At 33.7% G+C, this 27,745-nt stretch overlaps 1 protein-coding gene across 1 annotated transcript; it reads right to left on the bottom strand.

Moving 5' to 3' along the window:
* Nucleotides 1-945: 945 nt before the first annotated feature.
* Nucleotides 946-27,699, bottom strand: LOC106142757 (calcium-dependent secretion activator). The gene is made up of 29 exons (XM_060951652.1): nucleotides 27,612-27,699; nucleotides 27,164-27,331; nucleotides 26,471-26,646; nucleotides 26,296-26,381; nucleotides 24,192-24,349; nucleotides 24,040-24,120; nucleotides 23,554-23,723; nucleotides 20,960-21,062; nucleotides 20,526-20,647; nucleotides 20,066-20,210; nucleotides 19,846-19,952; nucleotides 19,352-19,527; nucleotides 19,036-19,056; nucleotides 18,773-18,967; nucleotides 18,331-18,467; nucleotides 17,904-18,094; nucleotides 14,404-14,545; nucleotides 13,747-13,894; nucleotides 13,286-13,398; nucleotides 11,290-11,446; nucleotides 10,799-10,940; nucleotides 9,531-9,705; nucleotides 8,669-8,803; nucleotides 7,210-7,340; nucleotides 6,605-6,713; nucleotides 5,084-5,218; nucleotides 4,567-4,700; nucleotides 4,150-4,258; nucleotides 946-3,859 (listed from the first exon to the last, which is right to left on the bottom strand). The coding sequence occupies exons 2-29, from the start codon at nucleotides 27,224-27,226 to the stop codon at nucleotides 3,788-3,790; spliced, it is 3,633 nt and encodes a 1,210-aa protein (XP_060807635.1). The 5' UTR covers nucleotides 27,227-27,331; nucleotides 27,612-27,699; the 3' UTR covers nucleotides 946-3,787.
* Between the last annotated feature and the right edge of the window lie 46 nt (nucleotides 27,700-27,745).

Here is a 27,745-nt window from a genome sequence, read left to right as displayed (position 1 = left end):
GTAGTAGTATTATTAATAATTTTTGCAAACAAATATTAAGAAATAGAGACTTTTGTTTTGTTCCTATAAATGCAATAAAGGTGAGCTTTTTAATGAACTTTTTCAGCGAACGAAGTCGCGGGCAATAGCTAGTGTATAATATAATGCAGTAAACTGCATGCATTAGGAAGAGTGTGAAATGTTTCTTTGAGTGCAAACATGATTGCAAAATGAGTCAAAAGGTCTGAGTCATCCCTTTAAAATTCCAATCCAATGTAGAAGTAATTCATCAGGTTTCTTCAGAGGTGTAGGTATGTTTGTGTGTGTGTGTCGACACTTAAGGCTTTGTTCATTCTATCTTTTTATAAAGTTAAATATTTTAAGTATATCCCATTCCTATCAAGAGATAAATAGTATCCGTAGAAACCTTAATCAGTAGGGCTATAAACGATGATGAGACATACACCTATTTTTCTCTATGTTATCTGAAAGAATACTCAGAGAAAGAAGGTGAGATATGCCATAACAACGTTTGCGTTATCCACAGGGCATACAGGAACGGAATCGAAAGCATATTAGACAGAAAGGTATGGCCAATATCAAAGTATGTACGTGAAAACCTGAAAAATCTTACCAAACTTATTGCTGTACGTGATTTCAAAGATGTAACGTATCAAAAATAAATAACGGGACAAACGGTGCTTTACTTTAAGACAGGAGGTCTTAATAATAAAATTAATATATTTATGCTTTTAGTAACCAGTATTTTAGTAGTCTTTAGATGGGTATAAGAAGTAGTAGGTTACCTAGTATGTTACCTAGTAGCAGTAAATAAAAGTAATTAATCACTGAAACTCGACTGACATAAAAACAGTTTAGAATATTTAAAAAAACAAAGGAATTCAAATAAAAAAGCTAAGGAACAGTAAACATTTTTATTGTAAATATTTTTATTGTATCCCATTACATTCGCGATACACTCGACGGCTCCCCAAGCATTTAGAGAAACTCACAGTGGTTTGATTAATTTTGGTTTATAATAAACGGATGATACATTTTTATTACGATCATCGTATTTTACGTGAACATTTCTGGCATTACATAGGCACGTTATTAGCATACCACTAAGGTAAGTTTTAAGTCCAGCAACTTAATTCGAAAATATTTATTTATTAGATAATACTCACAAGTAAATAAATATTGTTAATTCAAAACATGTTAATTATCATTTAAAGAAAGAAGATCCTATATTACAGAAAAAAGTTTTATTACGGCAGCACTTTCGGCTACCGACTTGGTTTTCTAAGAAATTGGTAGAGTTGGAGTACGAACCCTGATCCACCTTTATAAAATTTTTATATATAAAAAGTCAGCATACAAGCTATCGCCTGTTGGTAAACGGCTACATGTGATGTTAAATATACATTGCCGACCTATTCCTATCTTATTTTGGACTTCCAACTTACAACTATACTCGTATTCAAGGAAAGCTGATCTACGATCATTCACCGCTGTGAGTTTCCCTCATAGCAAAAATCATACAAGCATTCTACGCATTTACCTCAGTCAGATCATAATGCACTTAAACACTACAGAAACTGTCGTTTTCATTCGATTGAGCACGATACCCAAAATATGTGATTGATTATGTGACATGTATAAACTTCAATTTAGTTTATGTGATTCCGAATCTTGATATATAAAACATATTAAAACTTTATAAAATTCTCATATAAAATATTGCGGTGCCTTTCTGTCTATCTATTTCAAGTTAATAAAGATAAATAATCTTTAAAACTAAAAAAATGGTGCACATAAATGCATGATTTTTTTACTGTATTAAAAAATATTGTAAATCATTTATCTTAGTTTCGTATTGTAGCCAGAATTCGTAATCACATGAACTATTAACATAAAATACATTCAACCATCGTTTCATTTATCATTGTAAATTGAAAAGAAAAACAACAATAATGAAGATCCTAATGTTGAGTTGTAGCAGTACTTTTAAGTGTCAACCAACGGTTTAAATTATGTTGTAATATTGTTTTTAATAAGAAACGTCAGCGTATTGAAACTATAAATAGCTCTTGTTACTTGAATAATATATGACATCTAACTATATGATACGTGAGCACTACATTACTTTTCCATTACATTACATACTGTGCCATCCCATTACTGCCCTATTGTGACGATATTATAAGGTTATACATTTCTTTAAACATCCAGTCGTGAGTATGAAAAATAGTTGGAACGCTATTTTAAATGCAAACATTTCGATGACTTGTGTACTAAATCAATAAAATTCGACTGTGAGTCAGCGGTTTATGTAAAGCTATAATAAAACTGAGCTGTAAAAACTTCACAGGATTCACCAAGCCCAGGAATGTGGAAATTATATTTAAGTATTTTATCACGTAGACATTGTGAAGTAAGAATATATATTAAGAGAAGTTAATAGTAACATTTTAAGGTCTATTTCTTAAGCCGTTCTCAACAAGACAATTTAAGGCGACTCAGCATAGCGATTAACCGCTATTCTTTATTCTTTAAACGTTTATCTAAGAATTTTAAATTTTCCTAATTCAAAAATTTGTAAGGTGTTTAGCGTAGAAGAATATTATTTTGTTAACAATTAAAACTATAATAGTAGTTTTTATAAATAGTTTTTTAATTCAACGACTAGTCAAGGTAAAATGTTACTAGATCGTTATTAGAATCTACAGAGAATCAAAATATAAATAGAGAGTTATACTACAGCAAAGTGGCTAACAATATGCGTTTTTATAAAAACAATTTGTATTTTCTCCTTTACAAGGGAGATTATTTACTGGCAACATAGACGTTCAAAAAATAATTATATTCGCGCCATTATTGTTTTTATAAAAACACATCAAAACTTCAGAAGATTTCGATTTCAGTTCGAAAATCAACCGATGTTTCAAAGTGGATTTATTATAATTAGAAAAATACTGTTTCTGAAGTATAGGTATTAGAAAGAGATGCAATTAAAAAACTTTGCACTTTATTCTATGTGCTACGTCAATCTTTATGGAGGTGAATGTAAGAGTATCTATCACACGAGACAAACTTCCGCGAACCAATACTTTATAGAAAACTCGTTTAACGTAAATTTTCATAGTAGGATGATGTATAGATAAATGAAGGTTTTTCTTATTCTCACACTTGCATTTCAACCTAACGGACTCCTTTTATGATAATTTATTTTTAAATAAATATATCAATCGTTATAATAACAACACATAAAATAATTTTGCCAAAGCGATATGTTTTCTTATTGTAGCATTATGTTTATGTATATGCATTTTTATATTTTTTTATAATAATCAATCGTGTTATCAAATACTACTCTTAACACCTATTACATGTTATTTGCTCCAATAAACGAATGATGATCCTAACTGTACATAAAGCGTTTATAAAATAAAATCTAGACCTCGTTTATACTCTAAGTAATCACACTAAGCTATGCATTAACTGGCCACTTATATTATTTCTAGCGCATAAACGCCATTTTGTAACGATTATTTTCTTAAATGCAAAATGGCGGACATTCTAGATTGTAATCGAATGCAAAAGAAGGTTTTTATCATCATCACAGAATAGTTAAACGCTTTTTGATACTGCAGCATTAACGAATGATTATTATCAGTAATTTAATCCGCTAAAAATGCGTTGTCGATGCAGCAGCAAAAAGCACTTTGAAATTTCATCTCAGTACGTCAATATAGGCAAAGAAAGGTATGTTTACAAATACTTCTGAATATTTTGGGCTTTTAATGCGCTAAAACCAAGATGATGGACCTCCTAGTTTCGTCGACAGCTCTCCAATGCCTCTTCCGAAGATGTTTCCAACCTGGAACCGTAACAAACAATGTTTCTCGAATAATTTATGGGTACAAAGAAATACAAGCCTTACCGGTCGTTAAAGTTAGTCCTAGATCACGGATAATAAAGTCTGCTGTGTAGTAAAATTAGGTAAAATTATTATTTTTAATAAGTCAAAGGATAGAACTCACTCCTTGATTGTGGTCACATATTCGCTACGAACACCTGAACACTAATGAATGTGTAAATGACACCTTGATGGTTGAATAAAATTAAAGTAGAAACCTTATGTATAGGTACGTAATCCTCAAATATTACCTTGCCTACAACCGCTGTAACATTGCCTAGCTTGGCTTCTTCCGTCAGTGCTTCTAATTTGGACTTCCCACTGCGTGAACCCTCTTCTGAGCCACCGTCGTCACCACCACTGTATGGAAAATTCATTTATTCATTATTAATTCAATAATTATATTACCATTGATTTCTCAGTAAACTTTTATTCTGAGTAAAGTAAAAAAAAAGTTTGGGCAGGCCAATTCAAAACGTGCCAATCCATAATTTTAGTTACGTTATTGATAAAAATTATGTAACTAACATTAACAATGCAAGGCAATAATTTAACAAAATCTAATAGTAATTGTAAACTTGTATAATAATTTGTCATCTGTTTTTGAACTCATGGCGAAGAAGGTTCAGATTTATAGAGCTTCGTGTTTACAAAATAGACGTATTCACCTAGCATCTTGTTGCGCCAGCAACAGACTACAAGTAGCTTCCTCCGTGTGCATCCTCGCTGCTACGTTCTGATAGATTTTGGAATTCAGCTTATCGTCAATGACGCCTTGCAATTCGAAATCACTGTACATTTTCTGAAAAAAAATTTACTCGATTCAATTTTATATACTAAGAATAAATTAATTTATAAAAAAAAATTCTCAAATTTACCCCATATTTAGGCTAATATGCTTGTAATGGGCTAACTCGGTATAACTGTCAAAATTGTCATGATTCATCCATCCGTTCGAAAATGGACCTTAAATTCTTTTTTTTATATAAAATAAGGCACAAAATCTTCAAATATAAAACTCTGCTCGTTAACAATGAGCCGTGTCATTATTAGTTATTAGATGTACTTTATTATTATTACAGTGCAACGTTTGAATTGAATATCTAATATAAAATCCTACTTATAAAAAGCGGACGATTGGTTTGCATAGAGTTAAGCAGAATAAAAGTGTTTGCCAATGCGTACCTTCAATATGATAGACAGGCACGCGACCTGCTGAGGATGGAGAGCAGGCCTCTCTCCTAGCCAGGTGTTGATGAGCCCCACTTGGATGCCGTACCAATGCTCAAACAGCTGTAAGATCCAGAGCTCGTCTGTCACCTGGAAAAAAAAACATACATACATACATATGGTCACGTCTATATCCCTTGCGGGGTAGACAGAGCCAACAGTCTTGAAAAGACTGAATGGCCACGTTCAGCTATCTGGCTTAATGATAGAATTGAGATTCAACTAGTGACAGGTTGCTAGCCCATCGCCCAAAAAAGAATCCCAACTTTGTCAGCCTATCCCTTAGTCGCCTATATAGGAAAAAAAAACACAAGTCTATATCTACTACTTATCAATCAATTTAATGATGAAAGTTTGGGATAATTTTATAAAAGGTAGGTATGGAGTGTCGGTGGTCGAATTGGTAACGTGCCCGATTAAAATTTGCAAAGTGATACACGAACCGTGTGGGTCCCGGCACCAATGAAAAAAAAAAAAATAAGAGCCACTCCATTTCTTTCCCGTTCCCGTGGATGTCATAATTCTATCTTATCTATTGGGCCAAGCAGTAAACGTGGCCTTTCAGTCTTTTCAAGACTGTTGGCTCTGTCTGCCCCGCGGGGGAGCAAGATGTTATGATATGTATGTATGATACACGAAGAGGCGCAGTTCAAATCCCACCTAGGTCATGTACCTACCTACCTAACCTGCCAATGTCTCTTTTCTGGGCTATAAGTGCTAACCGATGATTCTGTTATGGTGAGTGAAAACATCGTGAGGAAACCTGCACATTAAGGCTAAGGATGTGTAGACATGATCCCATATGGGTTAGGTTCCCCTACAAAGGTTGCGGAGGTCAGCTGGGAGCCGCTTCGTTTAATAACCTGACTCACCCAGGGCGCACTCCGGCTGGGAAGAAAATCAAAGTATTTAATGAAAGTAGGTAGGTACCTACCTATAGTCTACACATTAATCGAATCGTCTATAACCGTTATATAAACGGATATTGGTTTAAATTACGTAAGTAGGTAGGTATGTTCATGAATTTTAATGAAAACTAGTCCTGTCAACAGCGCCGTGTGGTTCCAGGCACCAATAGAAAAAAGAATAGGACCACTCCATCTCTTTCTCATGGATGTCGTAAAATGCGATTAAGGGATAGGCTTATAAACTTGGGATTCTTCTTTTAGGCGATGGGCTAGCAACCTGTCACTATTTGAATCTCAATTCTATTTAAAAGCCAAATAGCTGAACGTGGCCTGCCTGTCTTTTCAAGACTGTTGGCTTTGTCTACCCCGCAAGGGATATAGTCGTGATAATATGTATGTATGTATGTAGTCCTGTAAACCTTGTAATTTGCAAAGACTTTGTAATTTGCAAACAGATAAGTAATCTTGTAAGCAAGAAGTAACAGCAGTGGCTTCTTTATGTCTAGTCTTTGTCCGTATGTCCAAAGTCGATGGCCATTACGATAATAAAAAATTAGGGAAATGTTACCTTAGATCTGATTTGGTCCATGGAATTCCTCATGAAGTTGACGTAGCCCTGGCCGATGTCCTTGCCCGAACCAGATACGTTGGCTATCGTCAATATCGAACCGATTAAGCTGAAATAAAAGTAAGCTATGTAAGTATTTATTTATTAATCATGTAACTATTGAAAAATAAAGAGATTTCACCAAAACGCTTACGAACTTGGGATTGTTTTTTAGGGGATGGGCTAGCAACCTGTCACTTTTTGAATCTCAATTCTATCATTAAAGCCAAATAGCTGAACGTGGCCATTCAGTCTTTTTAAGACTGTTGGCTCTGTCTACCCCGCAAGGGATATAGAGGTGACCATATGTATGTATGTATGTGTATTTCTCCAAAAAAAAGGAACGCCCACGGGCATTATAGGAAAATTGTTTGATGTTGATTTGAACGATTCACAGTGTTCAACAGACGCAGAGAATTTACAACTAGAAAAATGTCAAAAAAAAACCAAGATATTAAACAATTAACTTAAACCAAAAGATAAGACAATTATTAAGTGACGTAAGAAATGTGTCATAAAAAAGATTCTAATTTTGAATTTTGAAGTAAAATAAAAATGTTGTTTACCTTCCCTCATCGAACCTAGCTATCTTGGCTAACGTGGCTTCCAGCACAGCTGACAGTCTCGTCGTCATGCCGGTCATCATAGCTTGAAGGCACGCTTCGATCTGAGAGTCCATTTTGGTGTGATACTGGTACTGAAAAAAACTCAAGTGGAGCAAACATACGTAAAATAAAATCCAGTTTCAAAATACATTTTTGAAACTGGTAACAAATTGACACTAAATGTAATAGGAGCAACTCTATCGTGAACGTTACAGTCAGCGGTGAGAAGGGAGTGGTTTTAGTGGTTATAAATATTGGTCAAAGACTCCCTGTCTTTGAGCTAATACAATCTTCACTATTACTTCATCGGACATGAAATATTTGTCTTTTTTTTGTTTGACAAAAATTTCACCCGTTTGTCATTGAAATACGAGAAAGTCGAACTAAACGCTTCGATTGTTTCTTTTTGGTAACTGTTTAATATAATTTGTTCTGTGCAACCTCTTTTCTGTTTTGTTCACAATGTGTCATAACTGGCCAGTTACAAAAAAAGAAAAAGAAAATTTTTAAGTGTGCATTTGATTCTTTTTTAAAATGTTATAAGGACATATACCTTTACATTGATTTAAAACTTAGGTACTCTGTACCAACTAGAGGCCGCTCGCGACTTCGTCCGCATGGAAACCCTATCAATCCCGCGGGAATTCCGGGATAAAAATTAGCCTATATGTTATTCTAAGTCTTCAGCTACCTACATATTAAATTTCATCGTAATCGGTTCAGTAGTTTTTGCGTGAAAGAATAACAAACATCCATACTCACAAACTTTCGCATTTATAATATTAGAAGGATAAGTTCAGCGGTTTATTACAGTGCATATTTAAAGTTAAACCAAAGTGCAGTTTTACTCCATCCCAAGATCATCCCCAGTTTATTTCCATATCCAAGTTTTACTTTTTATGGAGTGCTTTACCGCCTTCAACAGTAACTAAGTTGTGGAATTAACTGCCTGCGTCTATATTCCCAGACGAGTATGTCCGGGAACATTCAAAATTAGAATAAATGGGTTTCTCTTGAATAAGCATGTAACACCTTCGTTTTCATCGTTACTCGAGGCGAGATGGAAGGCAAATGTCTAAATTAATATTAAATAAAAAAAAAACTGGTACTTTTTGGTGCCAGGAGTTCCACACTCTCTAGGGTATTATCCGAGATTAGCGCATACGTACAGACAGACAAATTAGGAGGACTTTAAGTACTTTATAATATGTAGTGATGAAATACGTAGTATGTAGAGAAATAGTGATGGGTTTACCATACACGACATGGTAGACTTAAGAAAGTCTAAAGGCGTAAAGTATGGATGAATTGCTTCGAGAAAAGGATGGTACGGCCGTGCCGCTTTTTTTGCTCGACTTGGCGGGTGCACTGCCGTGCCCCCAGATATATTTTGTATGGACGTGCATAGAGGTGGACTTACAATATCGACACCCTCGACAGCACAGAGTTTTAGAGCCTGGTTCTTGGCGTCCAAAGCTACGTTCACCATGGCACACGTCTCCGCTGGCAGTATGTAGTCTGTAGACATGAAGGTGACGCTCTTCTTCAGCCAAGACTGGAAATAGAAATGTTAAAATGATTAGCCGTTATGTATAAATTTCTCCTGTTAAAGATTATTACTTACTAGAGGCCGCCCGCGACTTTGTACGAGTGGATTTTGTCCCGCTTGAACTCTGAGATAAAAAGCCTACTTATATGTTATTCTGGGTCTTCAGCTACCTACATACCGAATTTCATCGTAATCGGTTCAGTAGATTTTGCGTGAAAGAGTAACAAACATCCATACTGACATACAAACTTTTTAATATTAGTAGGATAAGCATCCAACATAGTCATGCGTTGGTCGTAGAACGATGGATGATGAGCGTCGAGAAAGTAAGGTATTTCCAACACTTAGACAGAAATATTCACCATCTTATGTACAGGCGTGATAATTGGTGTTGAACGATCCACATTGTGAATCGGAAGATCAGTGCTGGCTGTGTACTGTATTGTTTACAGCTTTATGGCAGCCCGTATGGCTGGCCATTTTATTGATGTACTTTTATGTTTATTTTTTATTTATTTACACTTTTTACTTTACTAATTTGCAAGAATAGGTGGACGGCAAAAATTTTATAGTAAACCACCCTGATGAAATATTAGTAAATCCGTCATTGGGATGACTAATCTTAACATAAGTTTATTACCGTTTGACCAGTCTCTTGTCAGCTAAATTTAAAACAAGTTAAAAGAAGTATCTAACTTCTCGTATAATTGAATAAAAAAATAATTATCTTGACCTGGAACGAAGCCTCTGTCCTCTGTATACAGGTCTCCATCATATCAGACGCCATCAGTTTGAGCCGCTGTTCCAGGTGCGACCTGAACTCCGGTTCCGGCCAATGGAGGTCCCTGATGAAGCATTGCAGCGCGTCCAACTTCCAGAACAACTCTTCACTAGTTGAACATCCATTGCTGTGGAAATAGCCAGTGAGTTACATACATATAGTCACGTCTATATCCCTTACAGGGTAGACAGAGCCAATAGTCCCGAAAAGACTGAATGGCCACGTTCAGCTGCTCGGCTCAATGATGGAATTGAGATCCAAATAGTGACAGGTTGCCAGCCCATCGCCTAAAAAGGGGTCGCAATTTTATAAGCCTATCCCTTAGTCGCCTTTTACGACATCCATAGGAAAGAGATGGAGTGGTCCTATTCTTATTTGTATTGGTGCCGGGAACCACACGGCACTATTGGTGCCGGGAAACACAAGTTACATACATACATAAAATCATGCCTTTGTCCCGGAGGGGTAGGCAGAGACTACATCTTTCCACTTGCTACGATCTCTGCATGCTTCCTTCGCTTCATCCACATTCATAACTCTCTTCATGCAAGCTGGTGGTTTCAGGTACTTACATAGTTAATTTGAACTATTTGATGAAATCACTGGACTAGGTCCAACAAATATGTTTTTGTAAATAAACTTACAAAGAAAAAAAAAAGAGTAACGATCCGAAGGTATATGCCTTCGGATCGTTACTCTTTCCAATTATGGTATCTTTTGAGTTTTATTCATAATATATAGCTTCAAAGTTACCAAGCTTGCCAAAGATACGATGAAATAAACAATAAATGACACAGCTGAAGCCATAGTTTTTGGGGCTTATTTAGTCGTCTCCTGCGAGTAACACAAGACAAGTCTAGTCTCATGGAAACAAGATGGAGATATAACTGGGCTTACCTTACTTTTTGATCCACCGAGTCTGAAACTGTTCACTAAAGATTGTTAAGTGAACAAACAGTTTGATGACATAATTCTTCTTCGGAACTGCGTTTTTCTAATAGATCTTGGTTATTTTTATTATTAAGAAATTGGAATTATTCGTCGTATTGATCCGTCGAAAGAATAAATCCAATTTTTCTGCCGACGAATCGTTCACCGCTAAAAAGGCTAATCTCGTTGGCCTAACGGACAATTGAAGCTCTGATCTGACACCACTCCTTTTTAAACCCTGTAAAGATCTGAGCAATTGCTGGCTATCTTAGGTTAAAAATATTACTAACCCTTTGATCTCCCATCGTTCCTTCTCAAAGCCTTTATGCAGCGACTGGGCTATGGAAGACTCCATCAGGTCCACGTACCGCACCACCAAGGGCGCAAACGTGTCTCGGAGATGCTCGTGAAATCTTCCCCCTTTCAGGTTTTCTGGAGACAAGAATACCAAAAGTTACCGACTAATCACGTCGTCATCCCTCACGGGGTAGACAACAGTCTCGATCAAATTTGATTATATAACTTTTATTTTATTCAAATTCAAATTCAAATTCAAAACTTTACTTTAACGACATGCTTATTGACATCATCTGTAGGTAAATGTTTTCTGAAAGTAATTTAGGTCGTTTTTTTAAAGATATTTGTGTTCCACTTCGGGTAGCCTTGTTTTTTACTAAATGGTATATAAATCCTGTTATTCTTATAAAATCTTATATAAGTAGTTCCTCTAGCTATTGTCGTTTATATTTTAGTCATATATACTTTTAAAACAGTTACGCACCATCAGTTCTCAAATAGTCGTTCAGTATCTGGAACAACGGGAAGGAGTCCCATGTGTCCGGAGGTTGTTCAGCTAGTACTCTATCCATGTCCACTCCGAACAACGCCCAGAAGATCTCAGCATGCTCCACCAGGAGTTCGGAGAACCACGCGAATGCCTGCAAAAGATCAAATGTTTCAGATACAATTAGAAGATACAAAATCATTGTCACATTATTTTGATGAAAAAGTGTCAGTGTAAGTAAATATTTGGGTAAATTTATTCGTGGACGAGGATTTGGTTTTAGTTACTAGAAAGTTTGACGTTATTGAAGTGATTTTAAGTGTAACGTTTAGTGAAGAAATAAATTATACTTACGAGTGATGTTTGGCAAAACATGTCATTGAATCAGATTTGTGAACGCATGATTAAAGTTAGTGTAGAATTTGATTCAATTTGATATGATTTGACAAACATTTTAATTTCCAAGATTATAACTAAATAGTTAATATTTTTAATTGTAACTACATGCAAAATACGAGGTTTAAAGCCGATTCTATCTACCTTACGTTTGTTGTGGCTGGTGAAGCTAGGGTAGAATATATTGTGATTAATATTGTTTATGAATCAAGTGCAATATCAGACGATGTCAATGATACAAACGTTTATACTAATGATTTTTATACTCCAAATGTTCAATGAATATATACGGGCAAAAGCGACTTCATACTAAATAATCAGATCATTCTACTTAAAGCTTTTAATTTTAAAATTATGTGTTTTTGTCCTAGATGCTCTCATGAAGATGAGTACTGTTTTAAAGTTGTTTATGAATTTTAAATTTAGATTGGTAAACTGTCAAAAATGTACATAAAACACTTTTCATTGCAGACGTTTAACGAAAATGCCCTGCCAATTAGAAATTAATACGGTCACTTCTTTCAAAAAATTTGGATCTCCAAGCCTATAATGAAAAGGTTGAATCACAGTTTGAAAATGCAAGTCTAAAAATTGTCTATTTCCGATTGAAATTCATGCACTTTTCATTCTATCGAAACAACTAAGCGTTGGCCAAGCGAGTGTTGAACTAGGACATCGTCTTTCGTCTACTCCCGATAAAGAATTGTGATCCAAACCAATCAAAGTGAAGTATGATCAAGATCGAGTGAATAACGATTGACAAGTGATTTGATCAGCCGAGCAATCAATCAAATTATGAGTAGTTACATTTGGTTGCCCGCTAGAATCCGGTTTTGTGTTATAAACCTGCGGAGAGATAAAAAATAAGATAGAGGTGGAATAGTAGTTAGATACTGCATTACATTTAGCGTCGAGAAGTGAATGGAGCATTCACTTGACGACGAAGCGACATAAATATATAAGTATATCAGGAAAATAAAATATTTTTATTGATTATTGAGTATACAACGAATGTTAACGAATGTTACTTAAATGCTTTTGAAAATGTTGATAATGTTCGTTGTATACCGGTCAATAGTGATGACAATATGAATAATACTAATCGCAAATATAAGCCATGTAATTTGTCTGTTAAGCACCAATGTATTACAGAATTTTTTGCCCTTCATATTGTCACCACAATAATTTTATAAAATAAATATACTGCCTTTACATTCCCCACACTAATAGCGACAGGAGAGTAGGGTGCTATTTCCAGTGAACATTGACATCGGCAAATCATTCTAAGGTAATCTAAAATTCTCAAAATGATTCACCTTTGGAAATCACGACATCTAGGGTATGACAGACATATTCAGCAATTTGAACCATACATTTTTAACAATATTACTAACTTACCTATCAGTACACTGTATGGTTATATCTATGTTACCTTTATCATCATGAATGTAACGTGTTATTTCCTTTTTTATTAAAAAATCAAGTATATTACTACTCTCAAAATTATCATTTTTAAGGTTCATTCGAGCTTCGATATTATGGTTCAAATTGAGATTTTCACTATTCAAAAGCTAGCCGTTACGTTCTACCACCATACCTCCGCATAATGTTCTTCATTCTGTTGCAGTAGGTCGACACATAACTCTGCTAAATGAATGAGGTCCTCTAGTTTCTTGGCAGGTGTAACCATGGTTTCTCCTCTTAGATCCTCTGGAAAAATGATTAAAACTGTTTTTGACTTTGTTTATTCAAAAAATCTGATAATGTTTGTTTAAGTAAAGTTATGTTTTTCATAAAGTTTGATTTTTATAGTTGTTTCTTATTTGGTGATACGTAATTGTAATCATCTCATTTTTTGTTTCAATTTTGCTTCTATTATCATGATTATTTGAGAAAATTGCTACAGGATCGCTGATTGTTCTTCTTATTGTCCCGGAAGGTCAGCCAGAGACTACGTCTTACCACTTTCTGCTTATTTCGTTTGCACTCTCCACATTAATTAATCTTTTCATGCAAATGCGACGGTCATTTAGTGTGCATCAATGTTTATCTACTTACCTTCTATATTAGCTTTCTGACTGAGCTGTGTATAGTTCAACAAGGCAGCATTTTCAAGGCTCGTTTGGATCATGGCTCGGACTTCTTCAGGCGCTACTGGTGTTGCCACGTCTTTCATCAAAACGCGTTCTAATAGCGACAATGTTGCCTATAGTGAAAGGAGATCGATAAAAAAGTTAGTATAATGAATAATTATAGTATAATGAATTAAAAAAAAAATAAGGTGTGGAAACGTTATTTAAACAGTTGAAATTAGTTTTGCTGTGTGGTGTGGAGAAATAAGGAAGAGACGATATTTGAATAAATATATACGCAAGTAAAAACTTCGTAATACATGTTAAAAAATACGAAAGCTTTGTAAAAGAGAGAATAAGTTAAGACTTAGAATATAAAAAAGGGAGAGTATAGTTTTTCATAATCAAAATTTAATCTTTAGCCTTGACATGAAAACGACACATTACTTTTTATATTTCATCCAAAACTTTTATTCTTCTTTAGGCGATAGGCTAGCAACCTGTCACAATTTGAATCTCAATTCTATCATTAAGCCAATTAGCTGAATGTGGCCATTCAGTCTTTTCAAGACTGTTGGCTCTGTCTACCCCGCAAGGGATATAGACGTGACTGTATGTATGTATGTATTTCATCCAAAACTACCTTCAACGCCCCTTCAGGCCTCCCGAAAGGGAACGCGTATCTGAAGTTCGTGATCTGGTGCTGCAGCAGCGTCTTCAGCCTCTCCTTTATCTCCGCGAACTTCTCCTTCTCCTGGACCGTGATGCTGCCCACGCCGTCGGGCCTGCCAGGCAACGTCGCGGTACTGTGAACGACTTCCACCGTGGAGCTTACTCTAGTAGGGCACAAGCAGGATTAGGACAGTGAAATTAGCAGTATCGACTATGGCTTCGCAGGCAACATATTTCTACTCATCAGCATTAATTTTATTAGCTTCTATATCTATAGTTGAATCATATATATGATTTAGAATTTGTATTATACTTGTATTAACTACATCGTTGAAGTCAATCTATAAAATCTAATTTACGGCTTCATTAAGTTTTATATTGTTATGTTACGGAATAACTATGCCTATTAAAAAATCATGATAATGATCTTAGAATGAACTATACTTAAAGGAGGAAACCTATTCAGTCTTCTTTTGTACCGCTGAATAATTTTTTAGACTTATTTGGTACTATATCTTATTTTAATGCCTAGCTCTAAGTGATATAAGAAGCTTTGTCTATTATTGAATCGTGTAAAATGATCTTAGCTTAAAAGCCGACCTATTCAACTATTGTAGGTACTACTTAATTTTTATTAGCCTTATTTGGTTCTACATCTACTTATGCTTTATTATCATTAGATTTATAAGGTTTAATATTGTTAAGTTACTAAATAAATGTACATATTATTAAATTACGAAAATGATGTAAATATGTATTCAAATTTAGCTTTGGGGCAACTAAATATTCAATTTACTCGATTTTTATTAGCTTCGTTGTGTACTACTCTACTGCCTACCTTAATGTATGTTTTAGAAGCTTGTAATTTGACTACTAAGCGTATACGTACGAGGTTACACCTAAACCTTAAAATTTATTTAATACCTTATTAGTTAGTTACCTACAGAAACTGTAATAAAGCTCTATTTTTTTGGTAAGCAATATTTATAAACAAGCTTATTGAATGTTGATCAAATTTATCTAAATATAAGTTAAACTCGTCTAAGTACAAAATTAGTGAATGATGTTTTAAGTACATTGTAATATAAAAATTAATTGGTATGATGTTTTCAAGCCAAATGAGTATAAAGTGGATTCATACCCGCCTTCTGCAGTGCTTTTGTAGAAACAAAAAAGTAGTTAAATTGTTTTGTAAATCATTAGATAAGTTAATTTTTTTAAGCATAATAGCGCGTAATTACTTGTATTTTAAATTAATTGTTTTTAGCAAATATACGATGCTGTTGATGAATTTGCTATTCATTTTAAAATCTTTGGACAAAGCACTAACAAACTAATTAATTTTGTTACAGGTAGAGTTAAAGTTACACAATTACATTATTGTAGAATACAAAATAATTCTGAATTTTTTTTTTTTTTTTTTTTATATATATATATATTTGCGATCAGTGCATCCACTTTTAGCAAATGTGTTTTAGGCTCTTGACATTAGAGTGTATCCCCCAGTGAGGATAACTACTCATAATTCTGAATTGACATGAAAAAATATAAGTACTAATGGATAACGAAGATGAGATTACTATTTTCAGCATAATAATTATTTTCAGCAAGAAGGCAGTATTAGGTTTAAAAGAATTCATCATACCCTTCTTCTCCAGTGCTTTTTTGGGAATGAGAATTTGAGTTAATATTATTTTACGACAACTGAACTATTGCTCAAAGATGATTAATGATAAAATCAAGCATTTTATACAAACAATATAATTAAAAGCTACTGTATATTTCTTTGTATGTGCAATATTTTTCTTTTGGATTAGATTTATCTGTTTGCCAATTTTATTACTAAGTATTTCACAAAAGTTGGTCATTACAAAATGTTTTAGCAAAATAAATCGTTGTAGCTTTAAGGCTCAAGAAAGTTTCAAATAATTAATTTATCTTCTAAAAATACATGATTGATGATGATTATGACTTTATTGATAAAGCAATCTTTTGGCAAATTATAATGATGACTTGTGTCTAGCTGTAAAATATCAGCATTGACCATACCCAGACCCTCCTTCTTCAGCGCTTTAAAAAGGTAAATTTTGATTAATAAATGTTATTCAGAGCGTTTTTGTTAAATTTTTTTTATAACTTACTCACTATATGTAACACATATCGTAATTAATTTAATGTTAATAAGTTCTACCAACTGAAATAATTTTAGTGTCCCTTACTTGTTTAACATAATTTTTGATTTTTTCTACAGTAATTTCTGCAATAATGCATGATTGTTAGATTTTCCTGTAAATTAGTTACACACTAAATCCGCGTTAACCTTACTTAACCACTTTTTGATTGTGATCTAAGCCCGACCTTTTTAAAAAAAGATGCAACCGCGGTACAAATGCTAAATTATCATAATATCATCCCGATACACAATTTCAAAAACGTCACTTGCTTCGCCACTTAAAAATTTTATTGAAAATATTATTATTAATTGTTTCAGGAACTGCTGACTCCACAAACCCGGAGATGAAATATTAGTCAGGTGAAGCAGGACTAGAATTAGTAAGCAAACACGTAGATACTGCAGTAGATAGGGCAAGTAATGTTAGATCAGGGTCACTAATAGTTTTAGTAAAGAAAGCGACATGACACTTAAGTGTGGCGGCGTATGGCGTGTGTTTCACAATTTGTGACTATGTAAGATTTGCATGCATTTGTTTTCAAAATTTGTTTTAAACCCGTTGCTTTCATCGAAATTCAATTAATTATCTTGATATCTGTCACATCTTTATGACTATTCTGTGTTTTCAGAAACGAAATGATCAAACATAGTCACATATCAAACCATCTATTACACCGAGAGATATACAAACATTAAAGGGCCTAAAATGCTTCCTTGCGGTACACCAAATCTAACACAGATTTATTTCACAAATGTACATACCGACTCGGAGATTGGATATTTGTTACTAATTTCTTGGTCTCGGGTTGTGTTGGGAGGGATCACACTTATTTTTCTAGACATTACACTACTTTATAATATTTTCATTCATTTATGCATTCTTTATCATTTTAATTTTTTTATCCATAACTCTAAATTGTTGTCTTGTTATTGTTTTATATGTTCATACGGCACATAACATACCCGTGTTGCCCTGTCGTGCTAGCCAGGACATGGTATATTATCTGCCGTAAATATATGGTATACGAGAGTCCTGGTGGATTCCAAAGCCTAGTTTTGAGATACTTTATTTCAAAATTTTGGATACAATAAAAGTTGTCATAAATAAAGCTACTATAACCTCGAAAGTGTAAGTGCAGTAGAAGCGAGATAACTAACTGCACTGCGTAACGAACTGGCAATCTGCGATATGATATATGGATAAGTTTCGGCCATTTTTATTAATCAGCATCAGCTAAAAATCCACCAAATCTCTTCAACATCACATCACAAATACAAAACAATATAAAACTACTCACCTGTTACCATGCACGTGACTCGCGCAGAACGCGAAAGAATAATGCATCAAAGTCGGATCAACAGTTTGCTGACCACTTTCTGCGACATCCAGAAGATCAGAGAGGTAACACAGGTGGCGATAACACCCTCGCACTCCATATCGAGCGCAATACTCGTCCAGTACAAAGACTTGACCTGGAGAGAACCAGCCCTGAAATAAAAATGCAGAATTTATGAAAATTACTTACACAGAATAATTTTTTTTGGAAGATTCAACTACTAACAGTGGTGATCGTGCGGTGCTTGAATAAAAAAGCATTGCAGATTGACAGGGTAGAATAGGTTGAAATGGAGGAGGAGCGAAACCTCGGGCTAAAATAACAAACTTTAAATTTATTAACTTTTTTTTTGATACATAAACAAAAGTTAAATATGTTTCTAACATACCAAAGAACAGTAAGGATCTTGTAGACGATATTTCAGCGTTTGCGACTGCAGCATGCAGAAGAGTTGGTGATGATCAAACTGACAAGGATCAGCTTGAATGTAGTCCTCCATCCCATGCTTGCGAGCCTTATCTGCATCTGAAACATGAATGGTATTTATTAGTTTTCATTATGTCATCAGAAAGTTATTTACAGATGACGAAAATGGCTTAGTGGAAATTTAATCCTTAAAGTGTTTAAAAAGAATATCTTTTGTCAGTGATGAAGCTGATATGGGTTTGGCTCTGAGTCGAAGGTTCAACAAAGTTCTGGATTAAGTCCTGTAAAATTATGATGAACAAAATGCTAATCATAAAATTTGATATGATTGAAGTAACAGCCAAAGATATAAAAAAGATCAACTAGTTCAATTACTTCAATTTGACTTCTATGTTACAACTCACCTCCCATAATTTTAATATGCGTGTCCGATGTCGTCGGTGGCGTAGGTTTGTGACTCTGTCCAGTCGCTCTGTATAGTGCCATCACCCACAAATGACATTCATTTTCATCAGTCACCCCCATCAGTACCGACTCTCCGTCTCTTACTGCATTCATGAAGTACTTGGCCCCCTCCAGTTCTGTAAAATGTTTTTTACCTTTTGAATGTTACGTGTGATATTTTATTCAGAAAGTGACATTTGAAATATAATGTTTAGAATCTCACCTTGCCCGACGATGAGTTGAGCTGTAAGCATAAACGAATTGTTTTATTATTTTAAATAGATTTTTAGAATATTCAAATGGTCCACCAATCTATGCAATCAAATGCCTTGGTTGACAAATTTCTGTAACAGTTTTGCAAACTCGAAATACTTATATATCTGTATATTTTTCATTTGTCAAAAATCGGGTTTAGGTTTTTAGTTTTATCGTTATTTTTAACTTACCCCAAACATGTCTACATGATTTTGAACCTCTCTCTGTAGCCTTTAAATTAACGCTAGCCCATTCGTCATACCAAATGAATATATTAAATTTACCGCTAGCCAGCTCGATGTAATCCACCGTGAAGCCGTCAAGCTGCATCATCTCCGCTGGCTCGGACTTCTTGTCCTTGTACGAGCACAACGCGAAGGTGTACTGGCTGACCTGGACCAGCACCATGTATCGCCGCTTCCACTTCCGCCAGACGTTCTTGCCGATCACGTGGAGGTAGCTGAAATAAAAAGGTTTCAAATTCAGCATTGCTGTATGCAATTTTGATAAGAATTGTGATCTTAATCATTAGATTTTATAAATTTTGCATCGGCTCTGTGTATAACTTAGACTTCCTCGATGTTTCTTTAATCGCATAATTCTGCCAACTGAAGTGTTTGTTCTCAGAAATCGTAACGTTATATCCTTCTTTGTCTAGTTCTTCCTCGGTCACCCAGTACACAGAATTTGGGAAGTTTGGTCATTGATTCTGACAGGATTATGTATATTTTTGGTAGAAGTATAATTAAAGGGAAATAAATATTAAAAATTTTCTCACCCACAGTGCTTCATATTCAATGGCTTGTCCATTCGACACGCAATTTTGATTCTCAAATCCTGATCTGGCAAATTCTTGGGCACATTCATCCGATGCCATTCAGGTGCCTGAAAACACACATCACGGTTAAAGGAATCTGAATTCTAAGGTCACGACATTCAGTAAGTAATTATTATTTCTGAATTATAAAGTCACGATATTCATTTCTAAGCCTACTTACCTTACTAGATAATGGTGTAGGCCTTAATACAACTTTGCCTAATTCCTTGTCTTCTAAAGCAAGCACACCAGGGTTTTCAGTGTAAAGTTTTACTTTAACTGCTGGAAGGGGTTGTGTCGTACTGAAGTCACCTTGAGTATCCCACCTGACAACATTGACAAATTTAGTCAGTTTTTCTCTTTTATAGTAGTAGGTGATTTAAACAAATGACTTAGAAAATTGAAACATGTTTTTCGGTGAAGTCACAGACACTTTAGGAATCTTTAATCTCAAAGGTTCACACACTTCTTTTAAGTGATTTGAAACTTTCGCGTTGCATTATACTATGTATAAATAATACAGGTATTAAAGGCGCACGTAACGCGTTTATTTTATCTCGGACGTTTCGAATCATGTTACAATGATCCGTGGTCTAATACTACTATTAAGTACCATCAAGTTGTAATTATTATAGACTCACATAGGTTTCGATGCTTCAGCTTGATCTGTCTGTAATTTATCTCCCCCCTCCACTTCCATTGTACAGTATACTATTCGGTTGGGTGCTAATGACTTTAGACCCTTTACCTCCATAACTACAACCTGTAATTTTAACAAGACTAGGTAATTGAAAAAAAATAATAATATAATTTTCATTTTCCAACGAAAATCATTTAGTAAACGGTTAATAAATATTGTTTCTTTGTTAGATTTTCTTTACCTTTTGAATTGCTATATCCTTTACCAATATCCTATTAGGATGACTAAACTATGACACCACATTCTGTAATATTGTTTGACGATTAAGACAGAAATCTAGATCTACTTCATCTTCCTTTCCATTAACTTCAATATTTACCTTCCTTATCGCTTAGTCAACAAACAACTCACATCAACATAATATCACATCATTACCTCTATCTGGAAAGTCAACACTACATCCATTTTAGTGAGCTGCGTGTCCACGTCTCCACCATCGGCTTCACCAGTCAGCTTGTTGGCGAGAGATCCTTGGGATCTGAAACACAGCTGCTTACTCAGCCTTGGAGCCGGGTCTGGTCCCGCATTTGATCTATTATCCCAAAATCCACCACCAAATTCCAAAGATTTCCCGTTCCACACCCAAATTTAAATATTTACATAAATAGGAGTCATTTACACATCGAAACATTGTCCAAATCCAACACCAGATTTTGTTTTATTTTTATTTAGCATAAACCCATCACCAGATATTTACATCGATTCATTGAAACATAATAAATTAATTTTAAGTTTTCATATTGTGATTCATTAAAATATTGAAGTTATGACAGAAAACATTAATACAGGTGAATTGAAGGTAAGAAACAACAAATCTCCGTTTGACAAATTCGGGAGAAATGATCCAAGGACAGTAGGACAACATTCACGAACCCAAGCATGGTGGCATACAAAATGGAACCATCACCGTTACCAAGAATGATTAAGCATGGCAAAAGGGAAATATTACAAAGTTTCTGCTAAATACTTCTACTACTTAGATACTGACTGTCAAAGATTTGCTAAGCTGAGATATTAGTAGTACAGATTTTTCAAATCCATCAAATGAATGCGTTATTGTACAGATTTTTCAAATCCATCAAATGAATGCGGATCATTTTCTTTGAAATTTTCTTTAGCTCCTTTTAACAGTCAGCTCTGAGGTAAGTCTTGTGGTGTATAATAATGTGTTTAACGAGTGATTGTAATTAAAGGGTGATTTATAATAAATAAATACGACTGCAGATATGTTGGCAAATATAATTATTTTGTATGTCAACGATGTTAGCATTTTATTAACATAATAAGCTTGGTCCTATTCAAGCTGAAAGCATTAATTCCTAAATAATTTAAGATGTGTCAAAGTTTGAATAATAAAACGAAAATAAAAGTAAGAGATAAAGAAAATGAGAAGTGAAGGCGTGATATTGTTGGTTTAAGCATTGATTTATTGAACGTTATTAAAGCTTTTGATATTATAAATAACAATATTAAATTTAAGATAACTATTGGAACTACTTTATTATATAACTATTTAAATGCCGAGCTATTTTGTTTACGTGTAACCGTAGCTAAAACTAGATATTTTAAATTTATCGACTACTATTGAAATATTATAAGCTTAAATTTTGGGCGGTGTAACAGAAGCATTTGTATCCACTGTTGTCAAGTTTGTAATTTTAGTAATGTGACCACTTTGCGCTGGCTCTACAGCATGGGTTACTAGCTAAGTCATTTTTATTCTATAATCTACTGTGGTCTGAACTGTGACAACATTAGGATCCGAGATTTAGGTATTTTCAGGCCATGTGGGTGGGCAGGGATCCTGCTACACAAGACACGTGCGCAAATCAACAATTTTGTACTCATTACTTGTACTTCCTTCATTACCATCCAGTATGTGCCAGGGACAGAGAAACAAACCAAAATCGAAATGAACAAGTATAAAATGGCAGTGAATCTGGAAGAACGTCATTCAGGATTAATGGTGAAGATATACGTATCAACAACCCACTTAAATGATCTAATTAAAAACATTTTGATTGAAAATAAATAAATGGTTTTTCGGTAAATTTTCATCCAATCAATTTGACTAGTGTCATGAATGATTCAAACAATGACTTTCGAAATATTGAAACTAATATGTTGACGGTACATCCAGATAAATAGAGTTGTAAAAATAAACCTACTGTGTGCCAGAGAGACAGGATGTTTAAATGACATACAAATAAAGAAAAACTGATATTTAGTTCTGTTTTATTTTATTGTAGTATAGAAATATTTTAGTAGAAAACAACATTTACAATTTTAGCATCAGAAGCAACCCTAATAAAATATATTGTTTTTTTTTCAATTACTTATAATATTCTTGTTGTTTGCTACAAAAATAACTTCGTTACGACAAAAATATATGCACTGTTTTATGCATTTTCTTCGGAAGCCACACCAAAAGCCAATCGTTACGTTACATTCAACATTGATCACACTCAATGATTAGATATGACTTGAAAGAAATCTGCATTGGATTCATTTACAATTTTTTGTTATAACAGATTTCTATCAAATTAGAGACGCAAAAATTTAAATTGACATTCATTTAGCTAATATGACAATCTAGTTACAAGTAGACTGTTTATTCGATGTCTATTTATGTTTATAGCTGACACCGAAAGCAAATATTCAATTGAGAACGACATAACTCAAAAAACAATAACATAAATAACAATTTTAATCGTTCATTAATTCACTTTACTATAAAAAGGTACCACATTCGTAAAGTAATACATCGTATGATTGATTCCACTTTTATATAGGTATTTAAATTTTTACTCAATATGAAAATTTGACTGATCCAAGAGGATCAACAAATTTTAATTCTACGAAGTACTTTTATTGTTTGCAGATAATTGGATGCACATGAACTTTTTATAGTAAAGCTGTAGGTTTAGATAATGTAATAAGAGCTAAAGTTATTTTTTAAAAATACTGACCTGTGATTATACCGCTTGATTTTGTGCAAGCCATATTTGGAGTCTGCCCCTCCTTTCGAGACGGGCAGAGACTCCAAATTGGCCATGAGAAGATTGATTGAAGACTTCAGCTCTTCGATGTAGAGCGATTCCATTTCTTTGAGGACGAACTTCGGCATCAGCTTACGATTCTGGAAAAAGAATATTAGCATTTTATATTTTATTTATCATAAAGGAGGTATGAAATGAAACCATTATTTGTTTCCTAATTTTTCAAGGAAAAGGAATTCATTAAAAGTTGATGGTACTAAAATTTGTCTATTTTATCAAAAATACTTTATTTTATTTATTTGTTCATGTTGAATGATACATTTTGATCTGACATATCTGATCTCTATTATCGAAAACGAGAATTCCAAGTTAATAAATCCTTCTTGTAAAAGGTATCTGCCCTAAAAGATTACACTAAACTTGTCTAAACATAGGTCAAGATTCTTGTAATATTACCCTTTCCATTTCATTGACTTTCTGCATTCTTCCATCTAATTCTCTTCTAATAGCAGCAGCTTGTTCATCTGCTGAGTCCAACTGAAAAACGTACATTAATTAGCGATTATTTTCTGTGCCGTAAAGTTTCGAAAATTCCAATGATTACGTACAAGAAGAGCGTTGAAAAGCAACTGGTGTTCAAATTTCTTGACTCCAAGAATCTGTTGGAACATGTCATAGAGTTGTTCCTTGCTGAGGATGCATTCTGCGTTGAGGCTTTGTTGCTGCGCTCGCGACGGCCTTTTGGACTCATCATCTCCTGGAATACCTGGAAACAGAGTCGTAAAGTAAGAGTTATGTTAGGATTTCTTTTGTCCTTTGCGTTTGAAAGATTTTGCGGTGATGTAGAAGTTTAATTAAAATTGCAAATTACAGATGTTTAATGTTGTATAATAATTAGATATTATATAATGCAATAAATCGATAGGAAAATTAAGTAAATTTAAGGTAAAATGTGATGATTATTTTCTTATTAGTAGATTTTCGTATTAAATGTCTGTGTGATTTGATTTGGTGTAAGTACTTAGATATTTGTAGGTGATTTAAGTATGTGATAAGTAATATAGATTGATAAGCAAATTAAAATAATTTGTCATCTGCTTATTTACAATCAATTATATCAACATGCAACAAATTTATTAACTTACCTTTTAATGATTTATACAAAATGCTAGATATAACAAATCGAAAATCTATATTAACATAGATAATAATAGTTGAAAACAAAAAATGTTATACCTTAAATTTGAATTAGAATGTTCAACAAATTAAATTAAAATGATTAATAAAATACTTTTTTATGACATAAGAATCTTCATCATAGCATTATGTTGGAAAATAATAATAGTTATCAGGTACTGTAATCTAAATTTAAATTGAAGTACTAATTATTACATTTTATCCCGAAAGAAAGTCTCTAATGTTATAAAATATATAAAAAAAAATCAATCTAAGTCATATGACGTTTAAGTACTTGAATAATAAATTTAAGATGAAAATTTCTTAAATGTTGTAATTATTGCTAATATACTCGTAGATCAAAATTTTAATTAAACCGTCAAACCAAACGGATATTCGGGCAGTGATATAACTACAATACCAAATAACAAACAAGCAACAGCACTCAACAAAAGCGAGAATGCAATAATAGGAAACAATGAAGCATCGAGTGATACCTGTTATTCCTGGGATGTGTGAGAGAGACATGTCGTGAGAGAAAGGGAGAGAAACACAGACAGTGAGACAGACGCAGGCACACATAGATACATGATAACACTGATTAAATCAGGAGTGGGTCTATTCTATTGAATTTCGTTAGTGTCTTCAAATAGAGATTGACTGTTGATTGTTATATTGTAGACGACGGTGTTAGCCCTATATTTAGAGCAACATGTGGTTCCGCTACTGATTTATTGATTCGTCTACTGTACACAAATTGTGATTCATTTCAAAATTTTTGTATTGCCTTTACAATTTGTTCAATATTTGGATTTGGTAGTGGTTAAATAAGTTGTTTTAAAATAAATAACTACACATTCACAAAGAAAAGACATTATATCATACATACAATACTCTCTTTTGTTGAAATTGTCATTTATAGAAATCAATTATCAACCGAGCTTTGGAATTTAATTTTAATAATACTTAAGTATGATAAAATGCCTTACTTTCAAATTAAACGTTAATGACAAGTTATTAAATTCCAATGTTCATATTGTTCTTATCTTCATTTCCCCCAATTGAATACTTGAATCAGAATGTATGTACAAATTGTCCAGAGTAAAATGTACAGTAGTGGCAATTCGTAATGACGATACTACCAATGAACACACATATTATTTTATTACAATTTTACAAACATCCAAAGGCTTGCAAACTCAAGCTTCTCTTAAAACAATTGATGCACACACATGGCAAACATGCTGGATCCTTTCCCAAAAGGTCAGTTTGTTTAGGCCTCGGCTATACTTGATTTCACTAAAGGTTATAGGAAAATCGAATCAAGGATTTCTGTTAAGGTCAAAGATTAAACGATATCTACAATATACCAGAATTAAAGTGAACTTCGTGTATATAAACAAATTGAAAGCTTTGATTTGAATGTTGAATTTTTTTGTTTTCATTTATTTTCAATTGTACCTATATTTTCGGTGTTATTAAAATTTTCATCAAATATAGCTTCAACCTGGATGATAAATAATTTAAAAAACTTACCCGTTCCTTTCATAATACAATCAAACTTTGCTAGCCAAGACGTTAAGACTGTTTCTTTACTTAATCCATCTATTTCTGGTAAGGACCTGTGAAATTAATGTAAAAAAGAAATTGAAAATCTAAATATCTTTGAACAAAAAAAAGTCCAGGGTGAGTAATAGAAATAAAAACAAACCTGACTCTCTTTTCGATGTTGTTTCTGAACACTTCACGAAAATCATGATGAGAGCAAGCACCTGACTTGACCATTTGTTCCACTCTTTCAGACTTGAGAAAGACATCATGGTAAGACTGTACTGCATTCTGGAAAGCCTCGTCTGCCAGAATTTGTGTTTCGCCCTTGAGGAAAGCCTAAACCAAATAACATTTTTTTTAACAATCAGAGCATAATATTTTTATTACAGATTCGAGTAGGTAAAAGTATGATACAAAATATAGATAACAATTACCTCATATTGTATACCAAGCAATTTAATAAAATGTATAAATCCTGGTTATTAAATAATACTGAGGCTCACCTTTGTAAAGAGTAAAATAAACGTTTTATTTATTCATTTATTTATTGTGGTTTCTCCTTTCGTGTAAATTATTAATGACGGCTTGTTTAATCAATTATAGCCCTAATAACCACACCTACGGGAATTTCGGGATAAAAGTATGTACTTATTATATGTTATTCAAAGTCGTATTCAATTCGTGTACTAAATTTAATCAAAATGCGTCCAGAAGAAATTGCAAAAATGCATCCACACATCCTCTCAAACATTTGCATTTTTAATATTCGTAAGATTATCTGGTTCAACAATGAAACAAATGAAAACACTATTGAAAAATTTTGAAGACAAGTGTAATTAATATTAGAATCTACCTGAAATCTAGCTTGAATAGTTTCCAGTTGATGTGGCGTCAGTTTCGTATGCCTTCTCGTCATGTCTGTTGGTTGCTTCGCGTTGAAAGGATGCGCAACACATCGCGACACGAACACGTACAGTTGGAGGCGACGTTTTTTATCTTCCTCTAACTTCTCGATTTTCTCCTATAAATCAATTTATTTAACTTGAACGCATATATCTTTACTTTCCTGGTGTAAGATTAGTGTATTAAAATAACCATGGAAGATAATGAACAAGTGTTTAATTTCACAGTGTTTTATAACTTTAAGTTTAGAATGTCAGTAAACTTACGCTGATATTTTTACTGAAATGATTTGGACGGTAACAGCTAGTAGTTTTATAACTTTAATATAAAAATAAAAGATAGTGAAAAATGGAAAATTCGACAGTCTTTCAAAATAATAAAATAATTAAACACTTTACCTGTGGGTCTTGGTCCTTATCAGAATGACTGGCTCCAGATGGACTAGGAGAGGGCGCAGGGGCCTCTCCAGAGCTGGCACTTCCCGTCGATGTCCTGCGCAAGAAAGATCTAACACGATCTATAGCATTAAGTC

The sequence above is a fragment of the Amyelois transitella genome, chromosome 25 (genome assembly GCF_032362555.1).
Source record: "Amyelois transitella isolate CPQ chromosome 25, ilAmyTran1.1, whole genome shotgun sequence".
Taxonomy (NCBI): Eukaryota; Metazoa; Arthropoda; class Insecta; order Lepidoptera; family Pyralidae; genus Amyelois; species Amyelois transitella.
Note: the sequence above shows the minus strand (reverse complement) of the source record. Positions and strands in the feature narration are given on the sequence as shown.

Excerpts from the sequence above, each read along its gene's own strand:
- LOC106142757 (XM_060951652.1), bottom strand. The coding sequence starts at position 27,226 with ATGACGAGAAGGCATACGAAACTGACGCCACATCAACTGGAAACTATT. Across the intron at positions 11,447-13,285 it reads ATGAAGAACATTATGCGGAG|GCATTCGCGTGGTTCTCCGA; the intron begins GTATGGTGGTAG and ends GATCTTTTGCAG. Across the intron at positions 9,706-10,798 it reads GAACGATGGGAGATCAAAGG|CAATGGATGTTCAACTAGTG; the intron begins GTTAGTAATATT and ends CTATTTCCACAG.